General features: G+C 38.4%; 1 protein-coding gene across 1 annotated transcript in view; it reads left to right on the top strand.

Annotated features, from left to right (window-relative positions):
• Positions 1-17499, top strand: part of LOC102748111 (lysosomal-trafficking regulator) — a 153245-nt gene extending 135746 nt beyond the window's left edge. The window contains exons 39-45 of the mRNA XM_081823169.1: positions 821-957; positions 4529-4627; positions 8719-8858; positions 9134-9231; positions 13929-14085; positions 14508-14579; positions 15448-17499. Coding sequence (XP_081679295.1) covers positions 821-957; positions 4529-4627; positions 8719-8858; positions 9134-9231; positions 13929-14085; positions 14508-14579; positions 15448-15586 — 842 coding nt within the window. The 3' untranslated portion in view covers positions 15587-17499. The remainder of the gene's footprint in view (positions 1-820; positions 958-4528; positions 4628-8718; positions 8859-9133; positions 9232-13928; positions 14086-14507; positions 14580-15447) is intronic.
• Positions 17500-18374: the final 875 nt, after the last annotated feature.

Raw genomic sequence — 18374 nt, 5'->3', positions numbered from 1 at the left:
GAAAACAAAAATCTGTGAATTACATTTTCACTGTGCTGTTGATTCTTTCAACAAGTATGTATTTGTTTCATTCCCTTATATGTGGCCTTATTTTGCTAGGTGCTGGAATAAATAAAGCCCATTCTCTCTCCTTAAGGGACTTAAGCAATGCAAATTTCAAGGACAGCACCAGTTACAGCATTTATGCTGCATTGGCCACATTCAGCATACCAACAAGGCATAGATTATGAATAGTACTGAAAAGGGATGTCAAAATGTCCAAATCTTTATCCCAACGGACATAAAACTATGTTGTAAAAAAGAGAAAGAGGAAAGGAGCAGGACCTCGTTAAATCAAAGTCTGCTGTGCAAAGCCCTGGCAGTTGACAGGATTAAATGGCCCCTTCCCAGGACCGCTGTTGCTTCTCTAGGGTAGCAATGTTCTTTCTAGTATTGATAGTTGTCCATACTGATTTGTCAGCAGGTGGTGGCTACAAAGTTATTTAAACAGTGTCTAGTTTGTCACAGAACATGACCAGAGTAAGCTTGACTATCATTGTCTTCCATAGAAATTTCTTAACAGACATTTTAGTACTAAATCAAATAAGCCCTAACCAAAACACCACGAGTGAAAAAGAATTAGTTCCACTCTTAGAATCCCATTAGCATTAAAGGAATAAAACGAACTTAAGTCGGTCTATCTTATGAATGATGAAAGATGATTTGCTCTGGAAAGATACTGTGTTCTGCTATGTAAACTTCAGCTTTTAACCTGCCATTTTGGGGGGCTGTCAAATAAGAGTTGAGCGGCGGCAATCTGATACTTTTATTTCTTCTTGAGGTGTGAGAAGCATGAACAGTACTGACATTCAGTGGTCAGCCATCCTGAGCTGGGGATACGCTGATAACATTTTAAGGTTGAAGAGTAAACAAAGCGAGCCTCCAATAAACTTTATACAAAGTTCACAACAATATCAGGTAAACATTTTTACGAAGTACTTTATCATAATAATTAAGTGTAATGCTCTAGAAAGGAGTCAGACTGATAGCAGCTAGTCTTTAATATTCTGCAGTTAATCCAGTCCAGAAGTTTATGACACTGGACTTAGGCCTTGTTTACAGTGCTCAGACTTCCTGACTATTTCTATTCTGTGTCCCCAAAATTTGTCTTCTCCACAGTATCTCACTGAGACAGTATTATAATCATCTAGTCAGCATCAGCGATTGGCACAGTGTTGGAACAAAATCAACACTGCTTTCTTCTCAGTGTTCACGTGCCTTTTGTCACTGTGTCATTTTCTATAACCAGAGTGCCATCCTCTGTACCTGGTTTTTGCTAAATAGACTGGGTGTGTAGGCATCACAATGGGTTGAAAGAGCATCGGGCCCAACTAAAGCCCTCAGATCTGTGTTAGTGTCTAGGCTTTATTATTTACTCTGTAGCCTTTGGTGAGCACCTTAACCTTTCCAAACTTGAGGTACTTTCCACCTCTTTGAAACTGAGGTAATCATACTCCCCACTACTCTCTCCTAAAGCTGTTGTAAAAATGTTTCCAATTGTATATATACCATATATATACTATACACACACACACACACACACACACTATATATATACACACACACAATATACACACACACAATAATGCCACAACTCTTTCCTGTACTAAATTGTATGTTAAACCCTCTTTCTGTGACTGTCTTTCTTTCCATGGGAAATTCTTTTGCCATTTCCTGACTCCCATTGCCTACATAACATCTCCTGCCTATTCATGTGCCCTAACATTTCCCCATTCCCTGAGCACGTTAGAAATGGAGTAAGTTGCTACTTGTGGGGATTTTTAGCAGTGAAAGAAAGGAAGGCAATGACTTATTCGCTTAACTCTCAAAGTACCTGAAAAAAATGGTTATCACCTTTTGTTATCTGGTTATCAATAAACTAACAAAAGTAAGCAGCGTAAGGACATTGGAAAATAACCTTATTAGAAATTTTAATAAGGGGCGCCTGGGTGGCTCAGTTGGTTAAGCGACTGCCTTCGGCTCAGGTCATGATCCTGGAGTCCCGGGATCGAGTCCCGCATCGGGCTCCCTGCTCAGCGGGGAGTCTGCTTCTCCCTCTGACCCTCCTCCCTCTCATGCTCTCTGTCTCTCATTCTCTCTCTCTCAAATAAATAAATAAATAAAATCTTTAAAAAAAAAAAAAAAAGAACTTTTAATAAGGATTTGAGCATTGCAGGGGCGCCTGGGTGGCTCAGTCGTTAAGCGTCTGCCTTCGGCTTAGGTCATGATCCCAGGGTCCTGGGATTGAGCCCCACGTCAGGCTCCCTGCTCGGCGGGAAGCCTGCTTCTCCCTCTCCCACTCCCCCTGCTTGTGTTCCCTCTCTCGCTGTGTCTCTCTCTGTCAAATAAATAAAATCTTTAAAAAAAAAAAATTTGAGCATTGCAAAATTACTTCTATCATGTAAAGTTTGGTACACAAGCATCATTAAAAGTAAAAGAACACCGTCATAAGTCCTTTTCGCAAAACAGGATTGTCCAGATTCTTTTAGCAAAATACTCTGTGATAAAGAACTTCCGCTCAAATGACTGCCTGGATAAGAGCACCCTATTCCATTTTCATCCTTAGAAATATATTGTCCTCTCAGTAGTTCTGTAGTTTGAGAAAACTCATCCAGGATGTTATCATATTGAGGACCACACTCAGATCTCACTTCTACGGTCATGGTCTCATCATTAGAGATTAGAGTGCTGCCGTTTCTTTGCCTTTGCCTTCTGACTGATCTCATAATCGTGAAACCTAGTCCTCTGTCAGTTTTGTTCTCTTTTCTATTATCAGTAGAACATGAAAAATTCTGAATTCCCAGTTGTGTTCAATGAAAGCTAAAAGCAGAGTACTAAGCAGTGTCTCCAGTCTTCCTTTATATTTTCTTGAAAGATGATACCACTCTTTGGACAGTACAATCAGAAAACCAAAAGATGACAGTTTATTTTACAGATTACATTATCCTTCCAGGAGATCCATCATTCTGCATTTTCCTGTTTGTTTTGCTCTAGCAGAGTTGGGAATAATTGTTGAGTAGTCATGAAATAATTCCTACAGTGATGAAACAGCAAAATGTTTTGAGACAGAGGGAAGATGAAATTATTAAAACCCTGTAATGTAACTTAGGTTTATGAAAGGGTTCGGTAGACCCATATGGTAATTGCAAGACTGAGTTTTATTCTATATATAAAAATATATATATATATTTTTTCTCTTTGTTCTTTGGAAGACCTCTAAGAAAGAATAGAAGTCATGAAATAGTAATCCTTACAAATAGTTAGAACTATTCAAGAAAGAAATTCAAAAAATGAAATTGGGTCCAGCAGACTCGGGTGATGTATCAAAAGTTAAGAAGAGCCAAGATGAAAGCAAGTAATTTTTAAGGTAGCAGACATTTGAGGGGAAGAAGCCAGCAAAAGACAGCTTGAAATTCTGAGAGCAAGGACAGGGTTCTGAGGAACTCTGGGTATGGTGTCAGGCTGCCCTGAAAAGCAGAGGGGCTTCCTCCTTTAAATCAGGAGAAGCACCAAGACGCTTGAGGCACAAAGGAAGGAAGGGGCTCAGATCTGTGGCTGATGACCTCTGTCTGCTTAGCACAGTGCAGCATGAGGGGAGCGCGGGCTGTGGGACAGGTGGGACTGGAGAAGGGGCCCATGGGAGCTGAGGCGCTGGGGACTGGCGCTGGGGATCAGCTGGTGCCCAGAGCCAGAGGAAGACTTATTGGGCCAGAGAGTTGAGTGGCCTTGAATAGCACTTCCATGGTTAGGACTGAAGGGATTACAATCCCAAAGGAATAACCTGAGATTTTTTTCCCCACACTTATCTTTCCTTCTTCTCCTATTTAACCATCTTTAGAACTGTTAGAAGAGGGCGCCTGGGTGGCTCAGTTGGTTAAGCGACTGCCTTCGGCTCAGGTCATGATCCTGGAGTCCCTGGATCGAGTCCCGCATCGGGCTCCCTGCTCAGCAGGGAGTCTGCTTCTCCCTCTGACCCTCCCCCTTCTCATGTGCTCTCTCTCATTCTCTCTCTCTCAAATAAATAAATAAAATCTTTAAAAAAAAAAAAAAAAGAACTGTTAGAAGCAATACCTGTCTCTTTGTATGTACCCCAATTCCCCACCAAAAGCAGAAAAAGGCAAAAAAAAGTAAAAATCAGGGAAATGTGTGAAACCACATACACATGCACATTACACACACACTCAGCCTTGGATCTAGTCAATCCTGGATCATTTTGTTTAAATTTCTAAGGAACAAGTGGCCGTGTGTGTGTACAGAAAAATGTAAAATCATAGATGATGATGATGTAATACATTTTAACTCGGAAACAGCCTTTAGACATCTGGCTTAACGTTACAGAGTATTATTATATCTTGTACATTTTTAATCGGTTCAAGTAGAATGTTTATTACATTTTGTGGCTGTATGTCTTTTAAATAACCATCAGGGAAGTAGAAACACTTCTCAAGCTTTCTGAACACGACGGTCTTTGGTTTGTCCTGTCTCACAGATCACGACTTGTGCCTGGGTGCCTGACAGTTGCCACCTGTTCGCTGGGAGCAAGTGTGGGGTCATCACGGCCTACGCCAACAGATTTACCAGCAGCACGGTAGGTCCTGGGTGCACTTCGTGGGCGGTTTAGGATTTTCGTGTTCATGAGAAGAAGAAAAGGCTCCTGAAGTATAATTCATTGGTACAAGAGTAACTGAAAATGTTTGTGCTTCAATTTTTTGTTCTTTAATCTTTTTTTCACATAAGCTCTTAAAATGTAAAAGGTCACATATCTGACTCTTTAGTTTTAGGTTTACTAGGATCATGAAAATTTTTGAAAATAATTATAACAGTCCTATCTTTTGGTGTCAAAGATGTAATATTTTGAGTCGTGATCTGTTTTGTATTTAGACTTTTTCATGACATTGTGATACTTGTTTGCCTGTGTTCTTGGTGTCGGCCTGAATGCTTAGGAGTACACTGCAAGATTCTGTAAAATTTGGAAGCTGAGAACACCTAATATTTAACCTTCCTACAGTCTCTGGACTATAGCAAAATCCAAGTAGCCCATCTTGATTTCCACCACTTACTGGAAGAAATTTATTTTAGCCATTTGCTGAATTTCCAGGATTTGAAAATAAAATTATAAAACAGTCTAGTGAAGAAAAGACATATTATGCAATACTTCTCTTAATTTACTGTTGTTCCTTTCTTGAATCAACTCTCTGTGGTGCTGTTGAGGATAAGTGGCAAATTTAGGGTGATAATTATCCTTTTCTTCTAGAACTGAGATAATTATCATTTTATTCTAGACCTTTCTTTTGCTTCTGCCCCCCATTACAGTTTTCTCCATTATATTATTAAATATGTTCTACTGGATGAAACCAGTCTTCCTAGCATGGGGTGATGCTAGGTTCCTCTTACTTTTCTGTCCAAGTTTACTCCCTTTTAAACTCTTATTAAAGTTCTTTCCCATGATCCTTGGGGTATAAATGTGACCATAGTATTGTTTCCGTCTCTTAACCTAAGATCCCATTAAAATGTTTTAAGCAGTTGTAATATGATCCAGCCAGCATTTTGGGAAGCCCACTGTAGGGTATGAGACTGGAGTCAAGGGTGCCAGCTAGGAGGACACCGCAGTGGCTCAGGTGGGCTTTGGTGCAGGGCTCTTCGCAGGAGACAAGCACGTACAGGTTACTGCAGGACACTGATGTGTGTGCTCTGAGAATGAAGAGCACAGAATGGGGGCCAGATGTCAGAAAGCCTGGAATGTCTTCTAAAAGTGATAAATAGTTGCTCTTGAGTCATTTTTTTCCACTAATTAAATAGTATGACCACCTCATCTTCATATAAGTGAACACCTATATTTCCATTCTCTGAATCGGTGGTGGCCAGAGAGTATATATAAGGTTTATCTGAGGTGGTAGTATGTCATCCAAGAGCAATTTTTTTAGAAGATTTATTTATTTATTTTAGAGAGAGAGAGTGAGTGGGGGGAGGGGCAGAGGGAGATAATCTTCAAGCAGACTCCCCGTGGAGCATGGAGCTGGACACGGTACTCGATCTCATGACCCATGAGATCATGACCTGAGCCGAAACTAAGAGTTGGACACTTAACCGACTGAGCCACCCAGGCGCCCCTCAAGAGCATTTTTAAATGAAGTAGTCCATGGTTCCTATTTTGTCCATGGAAATTGTTTTCCGACCTGTCAGGGAATTTAGTAACGCTAACTCTTACAATCATTTTAAAGTATAAGATCTGTAAAGCTATCAACAACCACTATGGGGTTCCTATGCTGTGTTTACCCTATAAATAATATTCTTGATCATGGAGTAAAAAAAAATACCCACACATGACGTGTGTGTGTGTGTATGTGACTAAAGCATCAAATTGCTGACAAGCTAATAGGGAATTCCCAGGCCAGAGAGGTAAATAAGCAGGGGGGGGCTCTCACCTGGAGGGCATTTGTCAGTCCTGGAGTACTGACACTGTCCTTGGACAGCTCTTGTGAGAGGAACAGATAACAATATCCAGGGACTGAGCAAGCTGGAGAGTCCCCAGGAGGCCCTTCTCCAAAGGCTGGTCCCTGAAGGACTACACCCGAAGAGTGAGGATGAGTCCAGTCAGGCCACCTCTTGTATGGAATTACAGCCTGGGTTGTCCCGATCTCAAGACTTGACTTTGGCTTGGGTGTCCGTAGACTGGTATGGGGGTCCAGGTCGTCCAGCAGAAACAAGGAAGATATCTGCATACTGTTTCACAAGTAGAGGAATTCCTCCAAATAATTATTTTATTTTCGTTTTTTTAATGATTGATTTATTTATTTTAGAGAGAGAGACAGAGAGAGAGAGCTTGCGAGCAGGGGGAGGGGCAGAGAGAGAGGCAAAGAAGCAGACTCTCCGCTTAGTGGGTAGTCAGAGGCTTAACTGACTGAGCCCCCCAGGCACCCCCAAATAATTTTTTTAAATGTAGTAACAAATACACAAAACCAGGCACACAAATTTACATGTAAGAAAATGAATATGTGAAAAAGTTAAATTTGGTTATAATAAAAGAAATGCAATTTAAAGCAACCTTGATTGACATTTAGAAGTTGGGAAATTTTCAGAGACTTAGAATATGAAGTGAGTCACAAACTCAAGTGCTGCAGAGCTCAGGCAGAAAGAGAAGGGGCTCAGGCCTTTTCCATCAGGGAGTTCCTTGGTCCCAGGTACCCTGAAGCACGGTCTGAAAGGGTTCTGGTCTTGGGCCTTTGGCTTGCAGACGCCTGGCCTTGTGGGGGTGGGTCACAGTCAAGGAGAGATAGCAGGGGCTCAGACCTGGGACTCTGGGCCTTGTGAAAGCACATCTCCTCTCTGTGATTGTGTGTGGTTGAGCGTCACGTGTCCTAGCTAAACAGAACCAACTGCCACACGGCTGAAGCCAGTTGTTCCAAGAAAGAATGTGAGCTGGTATTGCCTGGTCATTTGATCCTTTTAGTGTAAAATATGTATTTTTATGTGAGTAAAACCCTGGACTATATAGCACTTAAAATGGATGAGCGGCAGCTAATATATCAACACAGATATATTTCTGCAGCGGTGGTGAACAAAAAGGCAAGATGCAAAAGATACCTGAAGAATAATAGCACATATAGAAAGTGATTTGTCAGCATGAAAAATCATACAATATGTTGTTTATGGTTATGGCAACATATAGTAGAACATATGTTCTACGTACGTGGGAAACAAATACAAAATTCAGGATGGTAGTAATTTCTGACAAGAGAGGAAATAGAACAGTACACAAACTGGGTAATGTTTAATTTTTTTCTCTGTTTAAAAAATCAATCATATAAAATATTAGGATTAGTTTAACTGAGTGGTCACTATACAGCTTCTTATTATTCTTTCTACTTTTCTATATCCTTTGGGGTGGAAATATTGAAATACTTTAAGACAATAAATAGCTTAGTCTAATGAAAACAAGAGTCAAACCTTGTATAGACATCTGGCGTCTGTGAGCCCACGTGGCCCTTGGAACACCGATTTGCAACCTCTCATTGAGAAAACCAATCTGTAACTATGGACAGGTAATGTCACTCTTGGTGGCATCATGACTTGGTACAATGCCTTTGGAAAGTACACTATAAAATTATTAGTATTCACTGACCCACTAGTAGGATTCTGGAAATTTATTCTAAAGAAATAATTCAGAAGAACTAAACTTTTACACATGAAGGATTTAATTATGGCATCTATAATTTGGAAAATACTAGAAACAATTTTAAATGTCTATCTGTAAAAATGCTCAAGTAAATTATGGTATATCAACTGTATAGAATATTATAACACCATTAAAACCGTCTTGAAGACAATGTCAAAAATAGAAAATGCTTATAGGAGAATGTTTAAACACAAAATATAAAATTACATGGATGGCAGTTATCATAACTATAAAAATATTTGTATGTATTTGGACCAAGATTGGACAAGAAGACAAAAAATGAAAAAGCATTTTAATTCTTGAAATTATGGACAATTAAACATGTTTTAATGTTTAATTAGTTTTACTCTTTAGGAAAGAGTTGAACTGCAATGGATTAAAATATGCTATGCTTGAGAAGAATGTTTGAGTCCCTTGAGTTTTTCTTATTTTTGAGACACAGTACTAGGAAAACTTTTGTCATGCTTTTTATCTTGTACTTCACTGACTTTTTTCAATTTCAGCCCTCAGAGATAGAAATGGAGTCTCAGATACATCTGTACGGGCACACAGAAGAGATAACCAGCTTATTTGTTTGCAAACCCTACAGTATAATGATAAGTGTGAGCAGAGATGGAACCTGCATCATATGGGATTTAAACAGGTACAGAAGAAGGTCTCCCACTCAAACACTGCCGCCTTTATGTTTCAGTTCTTCCTGTGTGAAACAGATGCACTAAAATAAGATCTTTACATTATGATCATTTTAAGCATGAAATACAAACTTTACTTTGTAATCGTATTGAAATCAAAAGATCCATTAGGAATACAGTGGGGAATGCCTTATGAATAATAGGTCCAGGCACTGAGGGAAGGAATTATACCAGAGAATCTAAATATACTTAATGATCAGCTGCAAATTTGTCTTTGGTCTTTCAGGCTGTGCTATGTACAGAGCCTGGCGGGACACAAAAGCCCAGTCACAGCCGTCTCTGCTAGCGAAACCACTGGTGACATCGCCACTGTGTGTGATTCGGGTGAGCAAGCCCAGAACCAAAGCACAGAGTCATTAGCTGGCTCCCGTGTAGGTTAAGCTGATGGATTCCGTCTCTCAGGTCCCTAACCTCATCTAAGTACTGTAGTAATAGCATATTTGTGTGTTAAAATACAGTAAGGTCCAAGAGCGAGTTCATCAATTTAGGGACCAACTTACGCAAAAGTTAGTATTGTCATAATTTAACTTTTTCTGATATATGAAAGATTGCATTTGGGCACATGTAAGTTAAGCAACTTATTATTACATAATTATCTGAGTTTCTTGGCTTTTGTTTCTCTCTCTCTTTTTTTTTTTTTTTGGCTTCTGCTTTTTAACTACTAACTTTACTACCTTCCCCGTAACATAAGTGCAAAGCATCAGCCAATGATCAGCTTTGAATATATATATCTTTCAGTCCCTGAGTGAGAACAGTACTATATTATAATAAATGGAGGTATAATTTGCCTTGAAATTTACATGACAGAGTTATCTCTCCTCATCAGAGGTTATGTTTTTAGGTTTTGTTTTTTCAAGTAGTACATATTTAAAAACTTGATGCATCCAGCAGGAAAGAACAGTTGGAAAATTCATAAATTTTCTGTTTGCATTTCTATTCTTAAGGATCTTAACATCGAAGGAATCCTTTGAAAAATTATCTCTTTCTGCCCACTCGGTATAGATTATCTTTGACGTATCTATAGTGAGTGGTCCTCTATCCTTTGCTTGCATGTTTTATATTGTTTGGTTTTTTTCTCACACCAACAGTTCTCCAATCCTATGACACCATCTGGGTGCTCAACAATGCGATTTGGTTCTGACATTAACTACTTAAAGTTAGCAAATTTGGGAGTTCCCAACCCCCGACCAAGTTCACAGAACTTAGTCAAACATTATACTTAACTACAGTAGTTTATTACAAAGGATAGAAATGAACAGCCAGGGGCGCCTGGGTGGCTCAGTTGGTTGAGTGTCAACTCTTGATTTCGGCCTAGGTCATGATCTCAGGATTGTGAGATCGAGCCCCACTTCAGGCTCAGGCTGGGGGAGCCTCCTTTAGATTCTTTCTCTCCTTCTCCCTCTACTCCTCCCCCTACCTCACTCTTGCTCTCTCTCTAAAAAAAAAAAAAGAATGAGCAGCCAGCTGAAGAGGTATATAGGGGGAAATCCAGAGGGCCTGTCTGGGTGGAGTCAGAGTGCACCTCCCTCCTGGCACATGAATGTGCTCACCAGCTCAGGAGCCTCCTAGCCCTGTTACTTAGGGATTTTTCTGAGGTTTCCTTCTGTAGGCACGGTTGATTGAATCAGTGGCTGTGGTACTTGAGCTCAATCTTCAGCCTCTCTCTGTCCCCAGAGGTGGGGAGGTACTGTAAATCCTAACCTCCTAACCTCATGGCGGGTTTGTCTGGTAACAGGCCCCCATCCTGAAGCTATCTAGGGCCTACCGCCTAGGAGTCAGCTTGTTAGCAGACAAAAAGATAGTAAATTACAAGGGTTTTCAGAAGCTCTATGCCAGGGACCTGGGACAAAGACCAAATATTTATTTTTTATTATACTACAGCTATCTCTTGGAGTTTTATTGTTGATTTTATAAAACATTCATTAATTCTTACATTCCGGAGAAGTAATGTCTTCAGTCATGCTTTAAAGGTATCAGGTATGAAGCATTTGCCAATCTTAACATCCAGTTATAAAATAATGCCATGGAAACATTTTTATTTCCTAATTGTCATAACTAAGGGGAAAGATTTTGAACCGTTGACTTTGATAATACAAGTGTGGGTAGATGATTGATGACTTTTGCTAATTGTTCTCCCTTGATTTGTACATTAGCAGCTTTTAGTATGTCATACCAAAGGGGAATCTGGGGGAATAATATAATGATTATTTATATAGTGTTCTCTACTTTCTTGTTTTGGCAACATTTGAAAGTTAGGACTGATCCTTAGGGAGCTGAATTTTGTAAAGTTAATTACTTTCCTGCTGCCAGTAGTGATTTATATCTGTGATGTTATATCAGCCAGTCTTAAGGGAACAAGAAACAAAATTACTTTTGCTGCAATTACTAACTCGCTAGTAGGGTATTCAGGTGTCCCTGGGGAGTGAACAGCATAATAGAGTAATGGCTAGAACTTTTTTTTCCAGTATGAACAAAAAGGCCTTCTCCACTTTTTTAAGGCCTCTTGGTACATATACAAGAGAAGTCGTAAGAATTTGGTATATAGAGAACATAATAAAAATAATGATTTTTTTAAAGAGAGGCCAAATTTATGTTTAGTGACCCAAACTAGAGTTTATCTTCCTAGTCTTAGAGTCCAAGAAGGAAGGAAAGTTATCAGATTTAGCCTATCAAACATCTTGACCCATTAGTGAGTACCATCCAGGTAATTTTAAAATCAAAATTTAAATAAAACATATGTATGTTTATGTATATATGTTATATGTGTGTGTATGCACGTATATACACATTACACATACGTATATAAAATTTCTGTGTTGGGGCTGAAGTTACACTGACGAGCTCTTTCCTCTTGATCATAATTTGCCAGTCCTTATGAGATGTGGTTTTTATAATGATAAGATGTGAAATTTATTAAACTATGTAAATATTATAATAGATGTTTTCTGTATTTTTTAAAAATCATTCTGCCACTGGATCAAAATATATGCCTTTTAACTAGGGTTCATAGCCTGGTCATGTGTTGCCAGTGGCATTATAAATTTAATATAATATTATGAAACTCGGGGTGGGCAGTGATTCTCCAATTTATTTTAATTTCAGTGAAGATGTATAGGAAGAATAAATATTTTTTTTCAGGAATGCCCAACTTTCTGACTTTTAGTTGACATGCTAAATTATACATGAAAGTAATCTGGTCTTGAGTGAAGGCCTCAGTTTTGATATTTGTAGTATCATGAGTAGTTACTTGGTTTTGTGGTAGCCCGAGGTGCTGGGTAATCTGCTAGGGTGATTCTTTGCCTATTGAGTTCTGTACCATATTTCAGAGAGGCAAGGCCCACATTTACATTTTTGGTTTTGAAGGACTGAGCCTGCAGTAGCTATCGATTACAGGTAATGATCAACCCCTACATCAATATCTTTGATAAGCCTTCTAAACTTACTAGCACACATCTGGTTGCTTTATAAATTTTTAAAATATTTTATCAAGTATTAAATTCAAAAGAAAGAGTGAAATATCTACTTATGGAAAAGAGGAGTTTATCGTCTACAATTGTATTTCTTTAGTATATTGAACTCCTACCTACTGATGTTTTATTTAGGTAATCTCTCCTAATCGGTGGGAAATCTTAAGTAAAACACTGGGCATTTGTTAACCTTCTTTTCTCTACGTATGTGGTAAATATGTTTAACGTTATAGTTGCTATCTGAACCACTTTAAAGTATACGATGCAGTGGCAGCCCCACACCCACAATGTGGTGCAACCACTATTTCAAAAACTTTTTCACCACCCTAAGCAGAAACTCCGTAACCATAACTCTATTCCTCCTTGCCCCAAAACTTCTGGTAACCACTATTCTACTTCCGCTCACTATGAATTTGCCTATTTCTAGATATTTTATCTAAGTGGAATCATACAATCTGTGTCCTTTTATGTCTTTTTAATGTCCTTTTATTTCCCTCAGCATCATGTTAAGGCTCATCCGTGTTGCAGCATGTTGCAGAACTTCATTACTTTCCATGACTGAGTAATACCCCATTGTACACATCTACCTCCCATCTGTTGTTGGATGTTTGGTTGTTTCCACTTCTTGGCTATTGTGACTAATGCTGCAACACAGAAGGCATTTGGGTTTGTGATATTTGAAGGTCTTCAGCGTATCTTGACATAAAAAAGTATTTGCACAGTTTGTTTCTTTGCTATAAAATAGGAAATCTATGCAATCTTTTCATTGCCTTAATAAAGGAGAGAGTTAAAGTCTGCACTTTTTAGTTCTAATGGAGAGATAAAATTAAGTGGAGTAACATTATGGCTCCCAAACTTTACCGTGCCTCTTAACATGTTTTTATCAGCTTGAGAATATTTCTCCAAAGAAGGCTAGACACATCATCATGAGGCCCCAAATATAGAAGATGGCAAGCAATTACTGTTTCTCCCACCCCCTGGAAAACTCCAGAAAGTTTAGTTACTCATGGTCTTTGAAAAGAAAAAAATTAGTCTAGTAAGTCACTGACCTACAAGATTCAATCTTAGACACTCTGAGGAATTAGATTTCTTTTTTTTTTTCTTTAAGAAATACCTTTAACTGAGCTAATCTTTATTATAACTTTTTTTTTCTTCAAAAGTCACATAAGTCACTTCTTACAGATGGTTTCACAGAATATTTTCGTCTGTTTTTGCAGATTGTTTAACTTTCTAGGTACCTTCAAATTCAGCCTTGGCAGTTCATTTGCTAAAATATGATTACACAAAGATACATGATTAATTTACCTTGTTGCTCTATATTTCTAAATTAATCTATTTTTATTTTTCCACTGGTCCTTGTCTCTAGATAAATATGCAGAGCCCTTTGTGACTTATGTAGTAATTTTATTAATACAGCTTCAGTCATGAGCTGCCTGTAAATTTTATCACTCAAACAAATGAGCTCGGTGCACGGGTTGCCCTGCTGGGACCCAGGGTTGTGGGCTCTGACGTACCCACGCTCTGGTGACCTGTGGGACAATTTGGGTGTTTTAGCTGGTGGAGGCAGCGACCTCAGACTCTGGACAGTGAACGGGGACCTCGTTGGACATGTCCACTGCAGGGAGATCATCTGTTCTGTTGCCTTCTCTAACCAGCCTGAGGGAGTATCTATCAATGTGATTGCCGGGGGATTAGAGAATGGAATTGTAAGGTAAGAAGAGTTGAGATTCCCTTTGTTTGCTGTTGTTCATAAGGACACAGCAATTGCAAAAATTAGCTTTAAATATCTAGGCATGTTCATATTTAATATTTAGAGATTTAAAATCACCTTCAGATATAGGTTCTTCACTGATTCCTGTTTTATTTTTAAGTAATAAACTTAGCTTTTGTGTGGTTTTGAAATTGTATATTGTCTATTAATTGTTTAAAAGATTAACAATATGAAAATTTACCAAGTTTTCTTACTCCCACATCCACCCCCTACAAACTTCCCAGAAGTAGCTACTGTTAATTGTTTATTGTGTTTATTGTTTATTGTGTTTCCTTCCAGATGATTTTTAACAAATTATAGGTTTTTTTTAGTGAAGGAAATTTTAGTTTGCATAATTAGATGATGACTTTTTCCCTCTCTAGGTTGTGGAGTACATGGGACCTAAAGCCTGTGCGGGAAATCACATTTCCTAAATCAAATAAGCCAATTGTAAGGTAAACCACCCCCAGATTCTTCATAATATACTTTGTAACTCTATTTTTGTTAGAGAGAGATTAAAGCACACAGACTGTGAACTATGCTATGAGAGTCCTAAACAGCAAGGAGACACAGTCCATGTCTTTCTGGAGCTTAATTTCTGAGTCAGGAGCTCCGAGTCTAATAGAAGGCATCCTGGGAGAGTGCCCAGGGAAGTTTTTGAATTGTAGAAACTGTATTTTTTTCCTTCCTTATTAAAAATACCGTAATGGTGTGATTGAAAGCTGCAGGAGTGTGCTTGAAAAGATTGATAAACAACCAGTTACCCTTTGTTCCACCAACAAATTTGACTTTAAAAATCAATCGGAAATAAGTGATTCAAATTATACTTCATTAAATTTATTTTCAATGCACTAAATTTAAATTTTAACAAACTCCAATTAATTATTTATTAACATTACATTTTTACCTTTTCCTTTTTCAGGGAAATAAAATATCTCCCTATAATCATCATTTATTTCTATAAAGAGAAAATGTAGCACGGTTATATTATCTAAACTTTCCTATGCTCAAGTATTTGTTAAGTAATAAGAGCATAAACAAGGTGGTAAAAGAAAATATATAAAGAAGGAATGGAATGTACTGATTTCTTTGATCTGATTTTATTCTGTATCACCTAGTTAGAATGAGCTTCACGAAGTGGCCCGCAGAGCAATTAAACTATATTAGAATTACCGCAGAAACCAGTGAGTTGTAAACTGCCATTTTATTGGTCTCTCTGCTCCAGTAAAGATATCTTAGCTTCTTTACACTAATTTCTATATGATCACCAATATGCTAATGCAATTTGAAGAGATAATGTACACATGGGATTTCTTTTGACAGCCTTACATTTTCCTGTGACGGCCACCATCTGTACACAGCGAATAGTGACGGGACCGTGATTGCCTGGTGTCGGAAGGACCAGCAGCGCTTGAAACAGCCAATGTTCTATTCCTTCCTTAGCAGCTATGCAGCTGGATGAATGAGAGAGAACCTCGCTTCTCCAAAGCACTTTAGCTCCAAACTAGATTTGTTGACCTCACCAGTTTTAGGAGGTTGAACTTGAAGAAATGGATGACCAAACAAATCATCCAAATAATGACCAACTCTCTTCATCTGCAGAACATTCTGCAGCCTCACAAGGTCCTGAGAGAACAGTTTTGTTCTAATTTAGTGATAATCTAGAGGGTTGTGTATGTTCTAACCAACAAGATATAAGTCTTACATGATAAATTAAAATCGTATTCTTTAAGTGTTTACCCACAGGGGTCTTCAAAAGAAAGGATTAGGGTCTCTCCTTTTTTCTATTATGCCAAAAGGACCAGTAGAATTTAAATTGGTTAGCTAATTGTTTATATAAAATTCTCTAAAAATTATATTTAAAAAGTTTTATGCCAAGATAATCCACCCTCCCCACACAAACACACACACAAAGTAAAGAAGAGGATCAGAAGTTAGAACTTGCAAAGTGCTTTCTCTGAGAAGTAGATTATTCAGTAGGTGCCTCTGCACCATTTTATGGAATATCTGAATACTAAAAACAAACTACTAATGAATCTCGATGGTAGGCAGTTTTTTCCCAGTTGCCTTCTTAGCTCAAAGAGGAACCAGAATTTTTTGACAGCCACAAACACACATTGGATTTCAGATACATTCTGTTTTTTCGTAAAAATCCTGTTTAAAATCCATAACACTAGATATTGAATATCCTTACTTAGTTGAGTCACTAAGATTTAAACACAATGATAATTTAATATCTACCATTTACAGAGCACTGAATACTTAACAATTTGCAATAGAAAGCCTCCACTCTGCAGAAAGAGGGCACAGGTATTAAAAGAGTCCGTTCTAGATAAGAGATTTAATCTAAGGTGCAGGGTGTGTTTTCTTGCGCAAAACAGAATTACAAAAGAAATGAGACAGCTTACTTCGTTTCCAACAAGATGCAGAGTAATTCTTATAGGAAACTGTGTGCACTCTGTTTCTGCTAATCTGTACTACCTGAGAACTCTAGGAACAACAGAAAAATCTAAGTATACGCCACAGAAAACTTGCACACCATAAAGACAGCATTCCTAAAAATCTCTACCATAGTCTGTCTCTACCATTATGGCTCTATTTTGACTTGGGGTGCTGCTTTTTTGGCTTTGACAACACTGTAAAATAGTAAGATGTTACCACGGGATAAACATATGTATTCCTGCATAAGAAAAACTTGCGTGTTTGTTATGGAAATTCAATTCATACGGTGTTTACAGAACTACTTTTGTAACTTCCAGACTTTCTAAAACATTCTGCTTAAAAACCGTATAAAACACAATTCCAACGTCTCTGCTGTGGAGATGCGGGAAAGAGGAAGCAAGCGGCCCCGTGTGCTTGTCACTGGGACAGCATATGTCCATAAGAACGCTTCACAGGCCGCACTTAGATCATCATTTGCACAGACCAGCTTGGAACTCTGAGGTCCAGATAGGTGCAGAGATGAGATGATTCCTATTCACGTTGAAGTGATTTGCTTTGTTTAAGAAAAAAAAAAATTGCAGCTATTGTCTGGCTTTCGTTTTTTCTACCAAGAACATGGAATTATTCCCCTATTAGAATAGGGTTGCTACTCAGTCTTCTTTGTCTTTTTAAGGCTGAATGCCATCATTTATTTAAAGAGAAAATATGCAAAATAACTGGTCTTGTTAAGAGTGCAATATTATATTTTTATGTAAAAATAAAAATTAATTTGGGGGATTATTTATTCAGCATGAAACTTAATATGTATATGTTTGAAACACTTCATAATGTGCATGTTGTAGTAAACGTTTCTGTAAAATATCACAAGCTCTGTTATCTTTGTATACACTGCCACTTCAAATTGGGAATAAATTTCATAAAAATAGATATAAAGACCTATTCTTTATACAATTTAAATATTTATGACCAGAGCTCAGATTGGTGGCTTTTTTGCTTTGTAACCCAGATAGGTTCTCTCTTTAGCTTCCCTATACATTGATGTCACTAAGAAAAGATAACTTTCATTTCTTAATTATATTTTTAAAGATTTTATTGATTGATTGATTGATTGATTGATTTGAAAGCAGGAGCAGGGGAAGGGGCAGAGGCAGAAGCAGACTCCGGGCTGAGCAGGGAGCCTGATGCGGGGCTCGATCCCCAGGACCTCAGGATCATGACCTGAGCCGAAGGCAGACGCTTAGCTGACTGAGCCACCCAGGTGCCCTTAGTTGTATTTTTTATGAGAAATTTTATTTCAGCCCTTTATTTGAATACCCTTTGTTTCAACACTTTATTTAATACCCTTAAATAGAGTTTAGACGGAAGTGTCAAGGTCAAACCACACTTTTTAAAGAAAAAAAAAAACCATGTACCCCTCCCACCCCTAACAGCAGATCTATAATGCGCTGTGGACTGACACTGCACTAGGTGCTGAGCACACAGCTGTTTCCTGCACTCCTGAAGACTACAGGCTGGAAAGAGAAGCATGCTGTCAGTAACCTACAATGTGTGCAGTTACAAAATACAGTAAGTGCCGTTAAGGTGGTGTGTAGGGTCCTCTGAGGGAATATAACAGGAAGAATCCAGTTCAGATCAAGAGGATCTGGGAAATCTTGAGAAAGTGAAATTTTTGTTCAAATGGATGAATAGAAATTTAACAGGTGGAGATGGGAGCAGATGTGTTCCAGACAGTGCATTTAGAAATGCCTGACACAGGAACATCAATGAACAAAGGCCCAGTGAAGGAACGAGCATCATCTACACTCCTC

Source organism: Leptonychotes weddellii, chromosome 6 (assembly GCF_054177405.1).
Source record: "Leptonychotes weddellii isolate Sample4059 chromosome 6, ASM5417740v2, whole genome shotgun sequence".
Lineage (NCBI taxonomy): Eukaryota > Metazoa > Chordata > Mammalia > Carnivora > Phocidae > Leptonychotes > Leptonychotes weddellii.
This window is presented reverse-complemented; position numbering and strand designations above follow the sequence as displayed.